General features: G+C 28.5%; 2 protein-coding genes across 2 annotated transcripts in view; one reads left to right on the plus strand and one right to left on the minus strand.

The window, feature by feature from the left end:
* Positions 1–19,166, plus strand: part of LOC111677851 (inactive serine protease scarface) — a 38,007-nt gene that overhangs the window by 13,332 nt on the left and 5,509 nt on the right. Inside the window, exons 2-3 of the mRNA XM_023439052.2 lie at positions 74–518; positions 13,477–13,650. Of these exons, the coding sequence (XP_023294820.2) occupies positions 198–518; positions 13,477–13,650 (495 nt within the window). The 5' untranslated portion in view covers positions 74–197. The remainder of the gene's footprint in view (positions 1–73; positions 519–13,476; positions 13,651–19,166) is intronic.
* LOC111677854 (probable GDP-L-fucose synthase) overlaps positions 10,485–19,166 on the minus strand; it is a 16,239-nt gene continuing 7,557 nt past the window's right edge. The window contains exon 4 of the mRNA XM_046954032.1: positions 10,485–10,540. The gene's annotated coding sequence lies outside the window, so the exon portion shown is untranslated. The remainder of the gene's footprint in view (positions 10,541–19,166) is intronic.

Consider the following 19,166-nt stretch of genomic DNA (forward strand, 5'->3'; position numbering starts at 1 on the left):
TTAAACACTTTTGTAAAAATATAAAGATTTTTTTAAAAAATTAAAATATCTAATTATCCTTTCTATTTTTTAGTTTACTTTTAGTTAAAATAAACCAGGATTTAAAATACAAAAACAAAACACAACAACAATTGTGTAACACCAAACCCCAACCCCCACTTTTTCCATACAACTTTCATAATCAGTTAAAAAAAATTATGTCACGTTGTAGCTGTTTAGCATATGGCCTATTGGCCACTTTACTATTTGCCGTTACGGCAGTAAATTGTTCACAATATTCCTCCAATATGTTCCTGAATGGTGAATATCAAAATGGTTTATTAAGTCGACACGATGAAGACTTTAGACAACAAAGTCCGGCAGCAGCCTTTCTCTCGCTGATAAGCAAAAGAGCCACACCCTTTGTGGGTCAACAGTATTTGCCCACTTTGCTAGAGTGTCGTGGACGTGGTCAACAGTGTGTGCCTAAGGATCAGTGTGTTAATGGTTATTTTACACAACAATTGCCCAAAGTACAGGTAAGAGAATTAATATTATTCATTAAAGACAGGTTTTTTTTGATTTGAAAACAGATTTGAAAACAAATTAGAAATTTGTTTAACAAAAATTTGCAATAATTAATTAAAATATAAATAAATTAATTTGAATATTAATATCTTTTAGTGTTTAGTTTTATTTTTTGAACAAAAAAACATACCGCAAAATTACATAATCAGAATTGATATTTTTATATATATTTTTTCGGTTTTACCCAGATTTATATTTATGAATACCTACACAGGCACGCACGCTTATTTTAAAATTTCAAAAAAAAAAAAAAATTTAAACGTTTATCAATACAAAAAAAATTGTTTGTGAAAACATTAAAAACAACAAACTTGATATAGTAAAAATATTTATGTATCTGTTATTTTTAAGCAGATAAGCCTTTGCCCATCGATCGAGACAGATTGTTATGATCGAGTTTAGTTTTTTTTTTTTTTTGATGTGAATCTTTCATCTTTCTTTTTTCTCTTTATAAAAAAACTTAAAATAAAACATTTTAGTTTAACCGTTAATTTCCGGTTTAGCCCTTTTTCTGCCAAAGCTTTTGCTTATTTTTTGGCATTTATTACAGCCAATCAAAATAAGAGTTTTTTCTGTTGTTATTGTTGTTGAAAATTTCGTAATATAAGTATTAATAACATGATGCTACTTTATCCATTCATGTGTCGCTTTATTTTTTTGTGGCCGTCCGTCTGTCTATCCATATGCCGGTTTGTTTGCCTGGAAAAGTGTGTCGTCTTCGTCGTCGCAATATGTTTTGTATTGTGCCTACACAGTGTTTGTACTCCTGGTATCAAAAATATTAAGTTCATGTTTAATTGCAAAAACAGGTTTGTGGGGACAGCCAATAAAAAAATCACTCATTTATGCAAATTTTGTTAAAGACAATTTAACCCTTTGAAGGCAAATTAAAGGAAACGAATTAACTTTTACTTTTCAAAACTTCAGACGTAACAAAACCCGGCAAAACACTCATTACACTTTCGATGCCTGTTCTGTTGAATTATGGAGAAAACTCCTTTTATCACATGGCAATGATAGCTTTGACTAGTTTGGCTTTCAAACATTTGTAAGCTTAGGTATTAGTGAAAGCAAGAGTGCCTTTTGCTTTTCCCTATTTAAATTGAACTTAATAAATATTTGAACAGTAACGAAGAGAATGCGCTTGAAATGTATGACTTAGAGGTTGGTATCGAGATCTCTGTTTATCTCTGCTTCAACTAGGTTTGTTCTTAAACATGTGTGATCTTACGTATAAGTTAAAGAGAATCTTTTGTTAAATTCAACTGTTCAATCTTTTTAAAGAGCGAAAAATACCGATCAACGCTTTTATTTCTCACACAGCCTATGCCTGATCTATATACGAATAACTGAGAGTTTGCCACCTTAATGTTTATCTCTTTAGAATGGGCATAGGCAAGAAAGTTATAAACAAGAGCTTTTACTTTGTTTTGTTCTTATATATGTGTTTGCTTACGTATAAGTTAAAAAAAAGAGTTTTTTGTTTATCTCCACAAGGATCTTTTATAGATCCTTGTTCTCAAAATTTTGAAAATATCTTGAAACGAAACTAATATAGAGTTAAATAAAGGAAAAAACTCATCATTATTCATCATATTGCTGGAATAACAATGGTGTAAGCTTTTTGCAAATTAACTCATTTTCATAAGGGAGCTTTTTCTTAACACATTTGCTTTTGGTTTCGTTTTCGGATAAAATCATTTTCGTAATTGCTCTTCTAAAACTGGGCAAAAGGGAACTAATATTAAGCAAGCTTTAAAGATGTCTTCAAAAATTCTTATTAACTAGAGAAATGGTTTGAGTTTACGATAGAATCTTGCTAACAAACTAGGTTCCATGCTTTGTGATTAAACTTAGATTATTAGACTTAAAGCGTGCACACGAGCACAGATTCTGTTTAGATCAAGATTTTTGCATAATCTGAATAAAGTAGAGAAATCGTTTAGGTTTACGATCGGTTTGTCTTCAGGATATTTATCAGATTATTAGACTTAAAGCTTACAAGCTTTTAAAATCTTTTGAATGCAATACAAATCAAGTAGAAACAAGGTTTGTGTTTACGATAAGTTTGTGTCCAGGATATTCACATTCAAGTCTAAAATCCATAGATTGTGATTTATGAAAAGATGTTACGCTCTCTTCAAACGATCCTAGCAAAACCTGTAGACAACTAGTTTAAGTTTTAAATGGTTTTGTGTCCAAGATATTCCTATACGCCTTAAAATAGATAATCTTGTGAAAGATCTCAGACCCTGTTTTGATCAATCGCTTAGAGGTTTTCAAAAAATTAAGCTTTAATATTTATATTTGAAAAATATAGATTTTTATTTCAGAATAGCTTTTAAGCTCTCTTTGATTAAACCTAGTTGAATTAGTAAAAATGGTTTGTGTCGAGAATATTCTAGTTTCTATAATGGTTTTGTGTCCAGGATATTCCTATACGTCTCATTAAACAGAACTCAGACCCTGTTTTCATCATTTGAAAATAATAGATTATATTTTTTGAAATTTTTTAAGATCTCTTCATTCAAACCTAGTTAAATGAGCGAAAATGGTTTGAGTTTAGGATGTTCCACTATTTATAAGGGGTTTTGTGTCCAGAATATTCCTATACGCCTCATTAGAGAGAATTTAAAGGTTTTTACAAAATTAAGCTCGAAAGTTATAGATTATAACTTAAGAGAAGCTTTAAGCTCTCTTCAGTTAAATCTAGTTAAACAAATAGGAAATGATTGGGTTTGTGTCCAATTTATTAAGCTTTTTATTAAAAGCAACTTTTGAACAAACTCAGAACCTATTTTACATAATACAGCCTTCAAAGGTTTAATTTATGTGTTTTTGTTTTCATTATTGTTATCACGAAAAAATGCATTTACTTAACTCTTTCCCCTTTTTTTCCTTTAAGGTAACATATTTGTGAAGACATTGGTGTCACAAGTGTCACATAAATTGTTAAATAAATTAAAACATATGCAGGCATTTTAAAATAACAAAATATAATCCAGGATTTTCAAAAACAACAAAATCTACAAAAAAAAACCCAATTTTTATTTTTCAACAAAATAATAATAATATTCAGTTTCACTTTTTAATATATAAAAAATAACAAAAAAAAAAAAAACAAACTCTTTATGCCTATAATTGTTTAACAGACATCATTAAAATAAAAGCAAAAGTTTTTTATGCAAAAAATGGTAGTGTCAGGACAGACAGACAGTGAAAAAAAAACCTAAAAACGTTTAATATTTTATGACAAAATTTATTATGGTTATTTCAAGTTTATTGAACTTAAGGAAAACAACACAACAAAACAAAATAACATTGAAACAAAAACATTAAAATTGTGGGTTTCTAGACTAAATTCATTAAATATGTCTGAGAGCTAATGTTTAGGAAAAAAAAATTGTTAAATGTTAAATAATTAATCTTAATTACCGCCACACATCTTTGTTTAAAAGAAACAAAGAAAAATTATTTGCAAATCCCTAAACTAAACATTCTTTTATTTAATGTTATTGACTTCTTAGGAAAATACTAATGTTATATAAATCTAAATGATTTTAGTAATTTCCTGTTTAGGCACTTGTTGTCTTTAAAAACAACAATCGAAAAAAAAAGAAAAACAAAATGATTAAATAATACTAAAACATACAATATCGATAGTAATAAATAACTTATGGTCAAATACAATTAACACTGACCATGTGAAACATTGTAGATAAATGTTATAATCTACATCACATACAAACACAATTTTGAAATCTGCCAAATCTTATCATATGAAATTTTATATTTAAATTTATTATTTTTTTGGAGGGGCTGACTAATGAAGGTTATAGTATGAATATCCTGCAATGTTTAGAATATTAATTAAATTGTTTCTTTTTTTGTTTAATATTCATTTAAAAATGTTTTGTTATATTTATTGAGTTTTTAAAATAATTTGAGGTTATTGACTTTGCCCGCAGCTTTTAACACTTAATTAATATTTATTTTGTGCCCAAAAATAACAACGCAGTTTTTGAAGTATTTTTTTCTTAATTTTTTTTATTACTGCAAGGTGTTAAATGGTAACATTTTGTGTATAATTTAAACATTTAATTTAATTTGTCAACAAAATATAAAAATTTGAAAATTCTTTTTTTTTATTCTTAAAAATTTTATTACAATTGAATGCCAATATTTTAAAATCAATGAGTCAAGGAATTTTTTTAAATATATTCTGTTAAAAGATCAGCTCTAATTATCTCAGACACACACCATCTTTTGCAAATATCACTTTGTCATAAAAGTATTTTCATTTGGAAATCTTTTTTATGTTAGAATCTTTATTATAATAATAACAATACAACTATTTAAAATCAAAGAATAGAAGAATTGTTAAACAACAAACACTTTTTTTATTGAACGATCTACTTTAGTTATCTCAGACACAAACCTTCTTACATGGACATATTTGTCTTAGAACACAGAGTTTAATATTTTTTAATTTTTAAATATTGTAAGATTTTGCAAAGAACAACTATTTAAATTCAACAGACTTGTGTAAAAAGTTGTCAAGAAGCTAGCCAATTACCAGTTTAATACACTAGTCCAGAGACTAGTCAGTAGATTAGTTAATAGACTAGAAGTTAGGCCAAAGACAAGTTATAAAATTAATCAATAGACTAGTCTAGAGACTAGTCAAGAGAATAGTCAAGAGGATAGTAAAGAGACTAGCCAAAAGACTAATCAACAGACTAGTCAAGAGATTAGTCTAGAGACTAGTCAACAAACTTGTCAAGAGACTAGTCAGAAGACTATTCAAGAGACTAGTTTAGATACTAGTCTAGAGAATAGTCAATAGACTTATCTAAAGAGTCCTAAGGCTAATCAACAGACCAGTAATGAGACTACTCAACAGACAAGTCAAGAATATAGTCAATAGACTAGTTCAGAGACTTGTAAATAGACTATTCCAGAGACTAGTCAATAGGTTAGTCCAGAGACTAGTCTAGTCACTGAACTATAGATCAAAAACTATTTAGTCTATATACTTTAAAAGACTAGTCTAGGCACTAGTCTAGAGAACAATTCTAAGACAAGTCAATATCAATGAACTAGAACAGTGAACAAACTGGTTCTAGACTACTAGTCTAAAGACTATGAATTAGTGACTAGACAGATACTAGAAACTAGTTCAAAACTATTCAAAAGATTAGTCTAGAGACTAGACTAGTTCAGAGACTAGTATAAACTAGTATAAAAAGTAACCTAGTCTGGAGACCAGTCTTTATACTAGACACTAGTAAATAATATATGGAATAGTCAAAAGTCTAGAGAATAGTCAACTAGTCAATAATATATGGAACAGTCAATAGTCTAGAGAATTGTCCACTAGTCCAGAGACAGCCAATAGATTGGTATAAATACTAGTAATAGACTAGTCTAAAGATTAGTTAGTAGTCAGTTATCTACAGACTAGTCAATATAGTATTCCAAAAACCTCTCTGGAGACTAAAAAATAGTCTAGATGGAGAGACAAACTGCAGAAACTAAAATACTAATCTAGACACTAGCCAATGCGATAGTTAATAAACTGGAATAACTTATAGACCAGTCCAGAGTACATTCAATATACTAATCCTGTTAGTAGTACGGAAATTACTAGTCTAAATACTATAGTAGTCAAAAGATTAGTGTAGAGAGTAGTCCAGAGACATTTTCATACTATAATCAATAGACTTATCCAGAAACTTATTCAAAGACTAGTCCGTATACTCGTCAGAAGCTTAGTCTAGAGACTAGTTACAAGACTAGTCAAGAGTGTAACAACTAGTTAATAGACTAGCCAAAGCAGTAGCTAAATAACTAGTCCATGAAATAGCTAATAGACCAGTTCAAAGTTTAGTCCGAAGAATAGCCAATAGATTAGTTCATAGATTGGGACATTTGAATGCCTTATACATGTGCTAATAACTACTTAAGATTTCTTCCTATTTTACCACTAACTAGTGTTAGTAGCAATAGCTATTCAAATTACTTAATACTAACACAAAAATAGTAATTGAATTCTATGTAAATTAAACAAATATTTATATAATTTTCCGCATTACATTTATTAATATCCCACGACCTAAGAGATTTTGTTCATTGTACAACAAAGTTGCCCAAAAGATTGTTATTTTTAATGTTGTTGTTGTTATTTTTAGCATATTAACAGTAGCTTTAAAATTACATATACATATATGCATATTTTTTTTTAAGTTCGTTTTTAATTGTGAAATTTTAGTCAAGCTTTAAATAAATTCACAAACTAATGTTAATTTTAACTAAAACAAAAAAATATTTATTTATTTTATCACATAATTAAAATGTGTGAATTTTCAAAATTCCATAAGAACAACTAACTGAAACATAGTAGAAACAACAAGAAAACAAAACAAACAAAATGCAAATATTTGTTATAATAAAAACAAAAAAAAACTACAATCAAATCTTATGCTTAACATATACAACAGATATTTGTTTTAAACTATGACTAAAATTTTGTTGTTGCTTACTAATAGTTTTTTTGTTTTGTTTTTGTTTGCTTAATAAATTGAACTAATAATTTCATAAAACTTAAAATAAAATAAACAAAAAAATTAATATTAATAAAGTGGATGATCATTTAATAATGTTATTTATAAATAAAAATTTAAATATAGCAATAATTATGTTATTATTAAGCCTCTTCAATAATAATAATAATGATTATTATTATAAGGTGATAATGATGTTTGTTTTTTTCTTCTGTTGAGTGTATGTAAACATATAGTTAACATCTCGTATTAACATGCCATTTAACAGTTGCTGCTGCTGGCTGTTGGCGTAGTTTTTACATTTTTTTATTTATTTTTTAATATTTTTTGTTTCGTTTAACAATATTATTATTATTTGTATTTGCATTGGTTTATTAATCATTAATTTTTTAAGAGGAGGAAGTTGTCAGAGACTTGAGTCAGTTTTTATTAAAAAATTAATTGTTTTTTAAGAGAATTTTTACAGAATTCTAATGAAGATTTAATAATATTTAAACTTCAATCTATTTTTTTGGGAGAAAATTCTTGATTTTATAAAAAAGTGAAAAATTTTTAAACAGTAAAGGAGATTTTAACAAAATTCCATTTTTTTCTATAAAAAATTATTGAATTTTCTTGTAGAATAGAACTTTTAAAAATGCCTTAAAGTATGCAACCTTTCTTAAGTATTTAATTACAGCTTATTCTTGGAATATTCCCGAATGAAATTCAATAGTAGCAAATAGATTTTCCTTAGATTAGTGCACAGACTTGCCAATAGTTGAGAGACTAGTCTACAGATTAGTCACAGACTAGTCAAGAGACAAGTCCTAAGACTAGTTCATAGACAAGTTCCAAGTGTAGTCCATACACAAGTCCACATTGTAGTTCATAAATTACTCAACATATTAGTACATAGATCGGTCAATAGACTGATAGATCAGAGGATATACTATAAACTAGTTCATAGTCTAGTTCACAGACTAGTCTATAGATTAGTGGTCTATAGACCACACCATAGTCTAATCTGTAGACTAGCCAAACAGTCTAGTTTATAAAATACTCCTTAGTTTAGGTTTTAGAGTAGTCATCAGACTAATTTAGTCTAGTTAATATACAAAACCATAGACTAGCCGATAGATTAGTTTATAGGCTACTCCAAAAGCTACATAGTTTATAGACTTCATCATAGTCTAATTAATAGACTTGCCACTAGACTTGTTCATAGATCAGTCTATAGACTAACCGAAGGAATAGTTGATATATCACTACATATTCTAGTTCAGAGATTGGCCAATAGACTTATTTATGGACCAGTCCATAGACTAGCCAATAGACTAGTTTATATACTTCTCCATAGACTAGTCTAGTTCATAGACTAGTCTAAAGACTAGTCCAAGTACTGACAAATAGGCTTGTCAATAGATTAGATTACTCTATAATCCAGTTCATAGACTAATCCAAAGGCTATATCATACACTAGTCCATGGATTTGTTAATTGACTAATTTAAAGATAACTCCATTGCCTTATTCATAAACTAATCTATAGACTAACTAATATACTTGTTTATAGACTTATCCATAGTCTAGTTTATAGACTAATTTATGGTCTAGTCCTGAGACTAGTCAATAGATTGTATGGAAGACTACTACTACTAGGTCTTAGAATAGTCCATAGATTAGTCATAGACTAGTTCATAAACTAATCTAAGGACTAGTTCATGGGCTAGTCCGAAGATTGGCCAATTGTTTAAACAATATTTCAGTTAACTAGTCCACAGACTAGCTAATAGACTAGTTAATACACTACTACATAGTCTAGGTCATACACTAGTCCATGGATTAGTAAATTGACTAGTTGTTTAAACAATAGTCCAGTTCATAAACTAGTCCATAGACTAACAAATAGACTAGTCAATACACTACTACATAGTCTAGGTCAAACACTAGTCCCTGGATTAGTAAATTGACTAGTTTATAGATAACTTCATAGCCAAATCCATAAACTAGCCAATAGACTAGTTTATAGACTTCTATATAGTCTAGTTCATGGATTAATCTCAAGACTAGCCAAAAGTCTAGTTTATATACTTTTCCATAGTTTAGTACACGGACTAGTACAAAGGCTACCTGTTTATAGACTACTCCTAAATCTAGTTCACAGATCAGTCCATAAACTAGTTCATCGAATAGTTTATAGATTACTTCATAGATTAGTTCATAAACTAGTCCATGGATTTATTTACAGAATACTCCATGGTGTAGCTTACAGACTAGTCCATTGACTAGATAATAGACTAATTTATAGACTACTTTAGATCTCATATACTAGTCCATAGACTATTTGAAAACTTTTTCGTGGGAAATTTTTCTTTATTTTTTTTAATCATTTGTCATTTGTCAAAAAATGTCGGTATTTATAGATAACGATACGTTTGCTCAACTTTTTAAGAGAAAAAATTCAATTTCAGCACATTAAATTTAAATATTTTAAACGATAAATTGAAAACTGAAATTCAGTCAACTAACAAATTTATTAAAAACAAAAACAACTCGATAAGCGTTAATTATCAACTGGTTTAAATATGTTTAAGGCAATCAAAATTGAATTCAGTACATTTTAATGACACACATAAATTTCAAGTTAATTAACTCACAATTTAATAATTAAGAGAAAAAAACAAACAAATATATTCCCACTGCCCGACAGGTTGCAGGTGTCCAAAGTGTTAATACAAGCAAAACGTAAATCATGTCTTAAATTTATTTAAATATTAAAAAAACTAAAATGAGACTATAAACGGGATATTCCCGGATATCCAGATGATTTCAATTAATAATTTGTTTTTAAATTTCATTATCATTATTTTTATTATTATTTAAAGCTTACTGTGTCAAAGTCAAGTTTATATTAGATTTTTGTTTTAAAAATAACAAATTGTGTGATTTTTGCTTGTTGAATTGTATGAGAAAAGTGTTTTATTATTTGTTTAATGTGTGTGTTTTACCCACAAAAGGTTACCATTTTTGGCGGGAGTGATGAATAATTTTATTTTTGTTTTTAATAAAATAGAAAAAAAAAACACTCATACGCGACAAATTATTTGTTTTTTTGTGTAAAAATAAAATGTTTTTTTTTTAACAAATAAAACTGTTGAGGCGTCTACATTTTATACTCCCACGTTTTAGTTAAGAATTTATTTTTTTATACAATGATTAGTGGGCCAAACCAAGTGCTAATGTCTATGAGTTGGTTTTAACACAAACTGACGTAATTATTCATATATAAAATTAATATATTTATTGAGGTGATTAAGTAAATTATTACAAAAAAAAAATTGTATATAGAAACAAATTGTTTTAAACTTACTTACCAGAAACGGAAGATGTTTGTAAGCAAAGCAGGGGGTAGAAGCGATAAACAATTATACTAAAAAGAAAAAAATATTACAAAACATTTAAACAAAAGTAATAACATGAAAATTATATTATTTATAAATAAATTACAAAATGAAATTTAAAATAAATTTTGTAAAATTTTAAAAATTTTTATTACAAATTCCCACTTTTTAAACAAATTCCATAGTTTACAGTTAATTTAAAGTTTTAATTTATACCAATTTTGTCATAAAAACCTTTAAAACAAAAGACTTAAGGCATAAACTTACAATGTCAACAAAACAAAACAAAAGACTTAAGACACATACCCAACACAAAAAGCAAGTGGGGAGTCTCTATTGCCACACATTTCCAAAAGGGAAAATCTTTTGCATTAAAACAAAAACATTTTCTTTACAATTTAAATTAAGAAAAGAAAAAAACAAGACCCTGAAACAAAAATGTTACAAAAACTCATAAAAAACAAAACATTTAAAAGAAAATTAAACAATGAACCCAATTTAATTAACCAAAAAACACAATTAAACCAAAAACAAACAATAGTCTCTATTAACACAACAAAAACCAAACGCCCTTTCCCTAAACTCCAAACTGAATTACTCTTAATTAATCAATGACAATAATTTCCAAACAAAAAACAAAAACTTTGAAATTCTTCAGCATGTAATTTTTAGCCCAAACAAATGCTATTTATTGCTGCTCAAGAAAAAATCCATCATAAACGTTTTAATTTATACATTTTAATCAGTAGCACAGAACTTTGTTTAATTAGAGTTGGTTTTTCGTGTATTTTTTTTTTTTTTTTTTTTTTTTTTGAGGTGTTTTTATATATAATTGAACTTTGGCTTTGTGGTTTAACCATGATTTTTCTTTATGTTTTGTGTTTCCATTGAATCTCCATAATCTTGGTGTTTTATAGGAAAATTAAAAATTTGAAGGTAAATTGTCTATTTATTGTTTATTCTAGCTGTTGTTTTGTTTTGTTTAGTTGTGTCTTTGTGTCTTTTATTTTAATTTTGTTTGCAAATTTTTGGTGTGTATGTAATTGTGTCTTTGTGTAAGCATGTTAACAAATTGCTTACAATTCATAGTAAAGTATGCAAACGAAATAGTTTTAACCATAGATAATACACTATATGCTAGGCTATAGACTAGATATTAGACTATAGACTAAACTATAGACTAAACTATGGACTAAACTATAGACTAGGCTATAAACTAAACTAGACTATAGACTAGACTATAGACTAGACTATAGACTAGACTATAGACTAGACTATAGACTAGACTATAGACTAGACTATAGACTAGACTATAGACTACACTATAGACTAGACTATAGACTAGACTATAGACTAGACTATAGACTAGACTATAGACTAGACTATAGACTAGACTATAGACTAGACTATAGACTAGACAATAAACCGGTTTAAAGACTAGTTCTTTGACTAATCCATATGCTAGTCTATAGACACTTCTATAGACCTATCCATAGACTAATCAATAGGCCAGTTTATAGACTAGTCAATCGACCAGTTTATCAGACCATATTGAAAATTAAGTTACAAAAAACTTCAAATTTCTAGAATTTTTCTTTTTAACAAAAAAATTTTACTTCGTGTAAAATTTTAACAAAATTCTAAGATGATTCTTTTTTTTTCACCAACTGCTAAAATTTTGAATTTGTTGTTCTTTTTTTGTTGTTGTTTTTGTGTGTTTTGATTCAATATTCAATGTTGCTGTTAAAAGTGATGTTTTTTTTTATGATACAGTGACATATGCCAAAGTTAAAGTCATTTAAACATTTATCGCTGCCAAAATGGCTAAACATTAGTGGTATCTACAAAGATATGCATAAACATAAAATCTATGGAGGTATTCTAAACGTAAAGTGGCAACTGAGAAAAAAAAAAACAAAAAATTCTAGATGGGTGTTGCTCATTTAATAAATTATTGTACATTTTTTTTTGTTTGTATCTGTATGCTAAGCAATTGGTGGCAATATGTTTTGTTTATTCTATGACAGAGAGGTCAATATTAAGCTTAAACTCTAGCATTTTTATGGCAATTGGGGTTTTTTTTGGTGCAAGATGGTTTAAATAAAAAAAATACGTAAAGTAGAAGGTGTTATAAACGAGTCTTTAAGAATTAACAACTAAACGTGCTCAAATAACTAATGACAGTTCATTTATTAGTGTGAATAAGATAAACATTTATTATAATATTTTTGGTTTTGGTTTGTGTGTGTGTGTGAATATTTGTATGATGTCTGTGTTGTTGGGTTCTACAACTGTCTGTATGTCTGTCAATTTGTAAGTTGAACTGACCATTCATCTGTATGACGGTCTGTCTGTCTATCTGTTTATATTTGCAATAATTTAAATTTAACCTTTTTAACCTGTTTTTTAATTAACTTACAAGTGGTTAATGTTAAATATATTTTAAATGAAAAAAAAAACCAACAACAAATTATTAAGTGGTTATTAATTGTTACACAAACAAAACCGCAATTAAATTTAAATTTTAAACATTTTTTAAAATTATTGACCAAAAATAATTATCTTATAAAATGTCAACTTTTGCCTTTACAATTTTATTATGATTTTTTTTTTGGAATTTTTTGGTTGTTGTCATTAAATTAAGTTTAATCAGTTTGAAATGCTTAAAAGTTTTGAGAAGATTGATGATGTTTATATTAATTTTTATAATCATAAGTCATCAATAATAACAACGTTATCTTCTTGGCTGCAGCTAGAGCTGCTTCATAATATTTTGTCAAAATTTAAAAATTTTAATTAATTTAATTCTTTAATTTTGTGGGTATATGTTTGTGTATTTATGTTTATTTGTTTAATTAAAAAAATTTGTTGTTAATTGCAACATCTTTTAATGAATTGCAGTTTATAATGTGTGCATTTTAGTCAAACTAATGTAAATTTTTATTAATGTTTTGTTTATTTCTAGAATTGTGCCCCTGAAGAAAATGTATGTTGTACTTATAATCCCCCCACACCAGCTCCAACTCCAGCTCCCACTACACCAAAACCTTTTATTACTTGTTCTGCCTATATGGCCTGTGTAGCAGCCCGTGATTGTCGCAATGGTGAAATCCTTAGCAATGCTGTTGTTAATTTAGAGGTAAGTTGTTTTTGTTGTTGTTTTTTATTATTACAAAAAAAACATTTGCAAAATTTTAAAATTTCATACATTTTATGCACACACATATGTATGTAAATGATTGTGTAAATTAATCATCATAATATGTATGTAATCAATATTATAAACACATATGTCTGTCTGTCTCTCCGTCCATCCGTCTGTCTGTATAAATATTAAATTTGTTTATTTAGATTCTCACACAACCAGCCAATAATGTTGTAAGTATTGTTGAAATTTGTTGTACTTGTTGTTAATTCTTAAGTTACATAAACAATAACAACAAATAGCAGTAGCAACAATAACGACAACAATAACAACAATAGCAACAAAAAATAGTGTCACATAACAAAATATTGTTATTATATACTTTGCACTTCTCTCATACATAAATTGAGTGTGCAAGATTAAAAACAAAAGATTTAAGACACGAACTTTTATTTTTTTTTGGTGTCAAAATGAAATCTTAAAAAGGCTTCACGAAACTTATACGGGAAAAGGAATTACTAAATATTAAAGCAATAGTTTATATTTATATGGAAAAAATAAGGAAGTTATGAAGAAAACATATCATGACAACCCAACAAAGTGTCTTGAAACGAACCCTAGTTTGACACATATTCGTTACCATACAAATGCTCTGTAAAGTTAAGTACATGAACCTATGTATTCTGACCTTAAATTTAGAAATGTGTTTTCGTATATTCTCAAAAATTAAGCAACAGTTTTTATATTTTAAAATAAAAAACCTAAAAATATGCTACATTTTACAACATAAATTCTGGGAATATTCGCGATAGAAGATGAAAGTCTGAGAAATGAAGTAAAGTTTGTTATTATAAAACAACAAATGACAAGATTGTCGAAGTGCTTAAGGCGAACACCTGCCTTGTCGGCCTTATTTCGCGGTGGTCTTTTTTAGCCACTGGGTGAACATTGCAACGATTAACCCCCATCCCATTGGGAATTTTAGAAGTAAATCCAGCTCTAGCACTCGTCCACCTTGTTCGAGTGCTAGAGCTTTCTAATCTCTAATCCGTGATGCAAAACATCACTTCCCATCACCACGCAAATGGAATGGCCTTTGTTGAGTCGCCAACAGCAACGAGAAACGTAACCGGTAGATCGAAGTACAAATCCATTAAATAAGACGAAGCTTTGTTCTTACTCACAGGGACAACCACAATCACTCCTCTGGGGGGTATCTGTTGTCATTGGCAACAGCACCGAACTATAGACTTTATCGTGCATCAGTATTTTAGCCGCTACGCACTCTTCCTGAGAAGTTAGGATTAAATTACAGCCCCTACATGGATCCCAAAGGTACCTTAACCAAATGAGGGTAACTGGCCACATTTAGTACCAAATCGTTGTTGTTGTAACAGGTTGACTGTAACTAGATGTTCTTCCCTGGGGAAAGAAAACATCCGGTTGATACAGATGTTGTTGAGTTGACAATTTTTGGCCGATTGAGAATCGGGTCGTTCCGGACCGGAGATCCAATTGTCGTGGGAACGGTACCAAATTGTGGTTTGTTCTGGTTAAAACCCCATGTCAAATCATTCCAAGGACTAGCCGAGGGGTGAAATGACATCACCCTTTTATAGTCCCGGTAGATTAGAGGTACTGGTAGCATTCTTTATCACTAGCAATACACCAAGATTTGGGTCGTACATCAAGGAAACAAGGGGGCCCTAGACAGACAGTTGTAAGTTCTTAGTTTACAGGCAAATGTCGAGTAGATGAGTCTGTTGTTCTATCGACACATAAGTTGGACAAGATTACGAGACATATTTTTATAGAATTCTAGGAATATTCGAGATAAAAGTTGTAATTATGTTAAAATAGAAAGAAAATATCATTTCGAAGACACCGAAGATATATGTTTATGTTTAGACATTAGTTTTAAACAAACGGAAAGATTGACAGACAAACAGACAGACAGACGGACATCTATAAATTGGCTTTGATTTAGAATATACATTTTATATTAAAAGAAACTTTAATTTAGAAATTAATTTTCATAACTAAACGTTTCGAAACCAACTTTCTTTATATTTACGAAAAATATCTGAACTATTTTATTCCAATTTAATAACACAAGTTCACGTTTATAATCTGGAAAAAATCTTAATTGCAATGGGAGATAAAAAAAACAATTACTTTTAAACACATAGCAGCTGCCTTATTATCTCTAACACCTCTTGCTAAGGAAATTTTTAATTGGTGGCAACTAAAACCAACGGGGGAAAGCACCACAAAAACAACAATATAACAACAACAAAAGCTATACATATATTTACTACAATTATAAATATGTGTATATTTGATTATATGATTGCATTGAGTAGCCAGTGTGTTAATGCCCAGTTGCAGTCCGTCAAACAGACGGCCTGCCAACAAGGCAGGCAGCTAGTCAACTAGGCAGAGTCTAGTAGGGCCAACAGCAACAACAATTGAGTGTTGTTAGTCAATTGGTGTAGTAGTAGGCCTTTTTATTTTGAATGCCCTTAAATGCCGGTTTGTTATGTTATATTATACGTATGTACATATGTATGTATTAATAACTATAGCGCATGGTGCCAGTCTCAGCCTTCAACGACCTTGTCGTGCATTTTTCGCATAATTCATGGGCAATGCTCTTATAAGCTCCAAAAAATGTATGTTGGGTTTTGTTGTAAACAAATCCAGTGAATACGTAAAATAATCAAGCCAGCCACCCGACCAACTGATTGACCAAGAAAATAAAACAACCAGGCAAAGTCAGAAATAACTGAGTGACCAACAAACCTACTGACATTTATACATAATTTAACTAACATTAAGGTATTTTCCTCTTCGCACTCTGGCAAATTAAGGAATTTTTACATTAAGGTTTTTTTTTTCATTTCACATTTTTTTTTTTTTTTTTTTTTGTGGCGTTTTCAACAAAAATTTCAGTTGTGGCATGTGGATTTCCATTTAATGTTTATTTTGTTTAATTTTTTATTTTCGTAAATTAACTTCAACGTTTTTTTTTTTTTGTCGTTTTTGTATGTAAAGTAGTTATTGGATGCTGTGCTATTTTCTGTTTTCTAGGGAATTTATACTAAAATATTTACTTTTTCCAAGTTTACTGCTATAGACCTTCTGAAGAAAACACTCTACTTCAAAACTATCAGAAATACTTACAGCAACTGAACTAGAACTGAACTTGAACTGAACTAGAACTGAACTAGAACTGAACTAGAACTGAACTAGAACTGAACTAGAACTGAACTAGAACTGAACTAGAACTGAACTAGAACTGAACTAGAACTGAACTAGAACTGAACTAGAATTGAACTAGAACTGAACTAGAACTGAACTAGAACTGAACTAGAACTGAACTAGAACTGCACTAGAACTGAACTAGAACACAACTAGAACTTTCTTTTTAAGGATTTTATATAAAATTCTTAATCTAACTTCAATAGGTATTTTAGTAAAGTGGAATTTAGTAATCTTTAGAAAATAAGCAATTTATTGCTTCAGCTACTGTTAGTGTGTAATTCATTCATCGCATCAAATAACAGTGTATAATTTAACATGTTCACTTGATGCTTCAGCCATAAATATTATTTTCCCTAAACAAGTCAATACAAAATATTCATTTGTATGCTTCTTACTGGTATGATGTTAAGTAAGATCTCATCAGTTAAAGCCAATATTTAGTTTAGTTTTGTTGAGATGTTATGGTGTTTTATTTTGTTTTCGTATGTTTAAATTTAAAGTGGGAAAATTATAACTACAAGTTGCTAGTATTTAGTACATATTTTTGTTTTTTTTTAACATATTTTGTTTAATTTTATTGGGTGTCATTTGTGTAGTTTTTTTTCGTATTTAATTTTTTTTTTTTTTTGGCATCAACATTTCAGTCGAGCTATAATTCACCAACAACCGCCAGTCAGACAGACATGTACAAATGTATATGATACATACTTTTGTTGTCAATACATTACATTACATTGTGCATATCAAGGCACAACAACTAAAGCAGCAAATAGCTACATTATTCAGCAGCTATAACAGCCGCAGCAGCTAAAACACCAGTTAAACAAAAATGCAGTTTATGTTGCTGTTGTTAACAATATTATGCAATATTGTATTATTGTGATAAAGGGTTACAGGTTGAAAATTAACAATTTTATATGCGTTTACGTTTCTGTTTTTTTTTGTCCACTCTGTACTTGTGTACACAGACATTTTAATGGTAAGGAATGTAAAATGATTACATTTTTAAACAAATTTTGATGAAGAGCATTAAAGCAAAAGGACGTTTGTAATGTTGTTTTTTTTTTTGTGGCAAGGAGATTAGCTTTTTTTTATAAAGCACATAATTTATTTAAAATTAAGTTTATTTTGAAAACTCCAAGGCATGTTAAATGAATTAAAGGAATTTCTAATTAACTTTCATAGAAAAATTTAGTTCCTTGAATGAATTTTAGGACTTGATGACATATATTCCAATAAAAAATATGATTAAACCCTTTTCCAAAGACTTTTCTGTAGAAATTTTTTCTTTAAAAAGCTTTTTGATAAATATTTCTTGAAAATGTTTCTTAGTAAAGCTTTTTTCATATAAAAAGTTTGAAAAGGATTTCCTTATATTAATATTGTTTATATTAAAAGATTCTTTACAAAAAGCTTTTTTCAAGTAAAAATTTTGATTTTTATATTTACGAAAAACGTTTTTTTCGTTACACATATAATATTTTATAATTTTGAAATTTAAAAAGCTTTTCTCTAAAAAAATGAAAAGCTTTTCTCTAACAAAAAGCATTTTTAATTTTTACTTGTAGAAAAAATAATTTCATTGTCACATCCTTGCGAAAAACTATGTTTTAATTGAAAGCTTTTTTCAGCTTTTATGAAGCATTTAACAAGAAAAGCACAAATAACCCTATACTAAAAAGCTTTTTGAAAGCATTTTTTTAAAAAGCAAGAATAAAACATTTACCATAAAAAGCTCTTTTGACACTTTTTCATAAAATATATTTAAGAAGATATTGTCAAAAGGGGTTTCCCACAAAAATCTCTTTCAACACTTTCAAAAAGCTATTCGAAAAGTTTTTCTTTCATAAAAAGTTTTTTAAAAGCTGTTTTTACAAAAAGCTTTTTTCCAAAGATATTGACAGCTCTTCAACAATAATTTTGCATAAAATTTTCTTAAACATGCTTTATTTATAAAAAGCTTTTCAAATAGCTTTTCATAAAATATGTTTTTTTTCACTTTTTTTGAATAAAAGCTATTATCACAAAACATAAAGTGTAGTTTATAGTTCTGGCTGTCGTCTAGTCTATAGCCTAGTCCAGAGCCCAGATTATAGCCTAGTATAGAGACATGTAGTCAATTAAGTTATAGTATATTTTATAGTCTAGTCTATAGACTAGTCTATAGTCTAGTCTATAGTCTAGTCTATAGTCTAGTCTATAGTCTAGTCTGTAGTCTAGTCTATAGTCTAGTCTATAGTCTAGTC

This window comes from Lucilia cuprina, chromosome 6, assembly GCF_022045245.1.
Source record: "Lucilia cuprina isolate Lc7/37 chromosome 6, ASM2204524v1, whole genome shotgun sequence".
In the NCBI taxonomy this organism is placed as follows: Eukaryota; Metazoa; Arthropoda; class Insecta; order Diptera; family Calliphoridae; genus Lucilia; species Lucilia cuprina.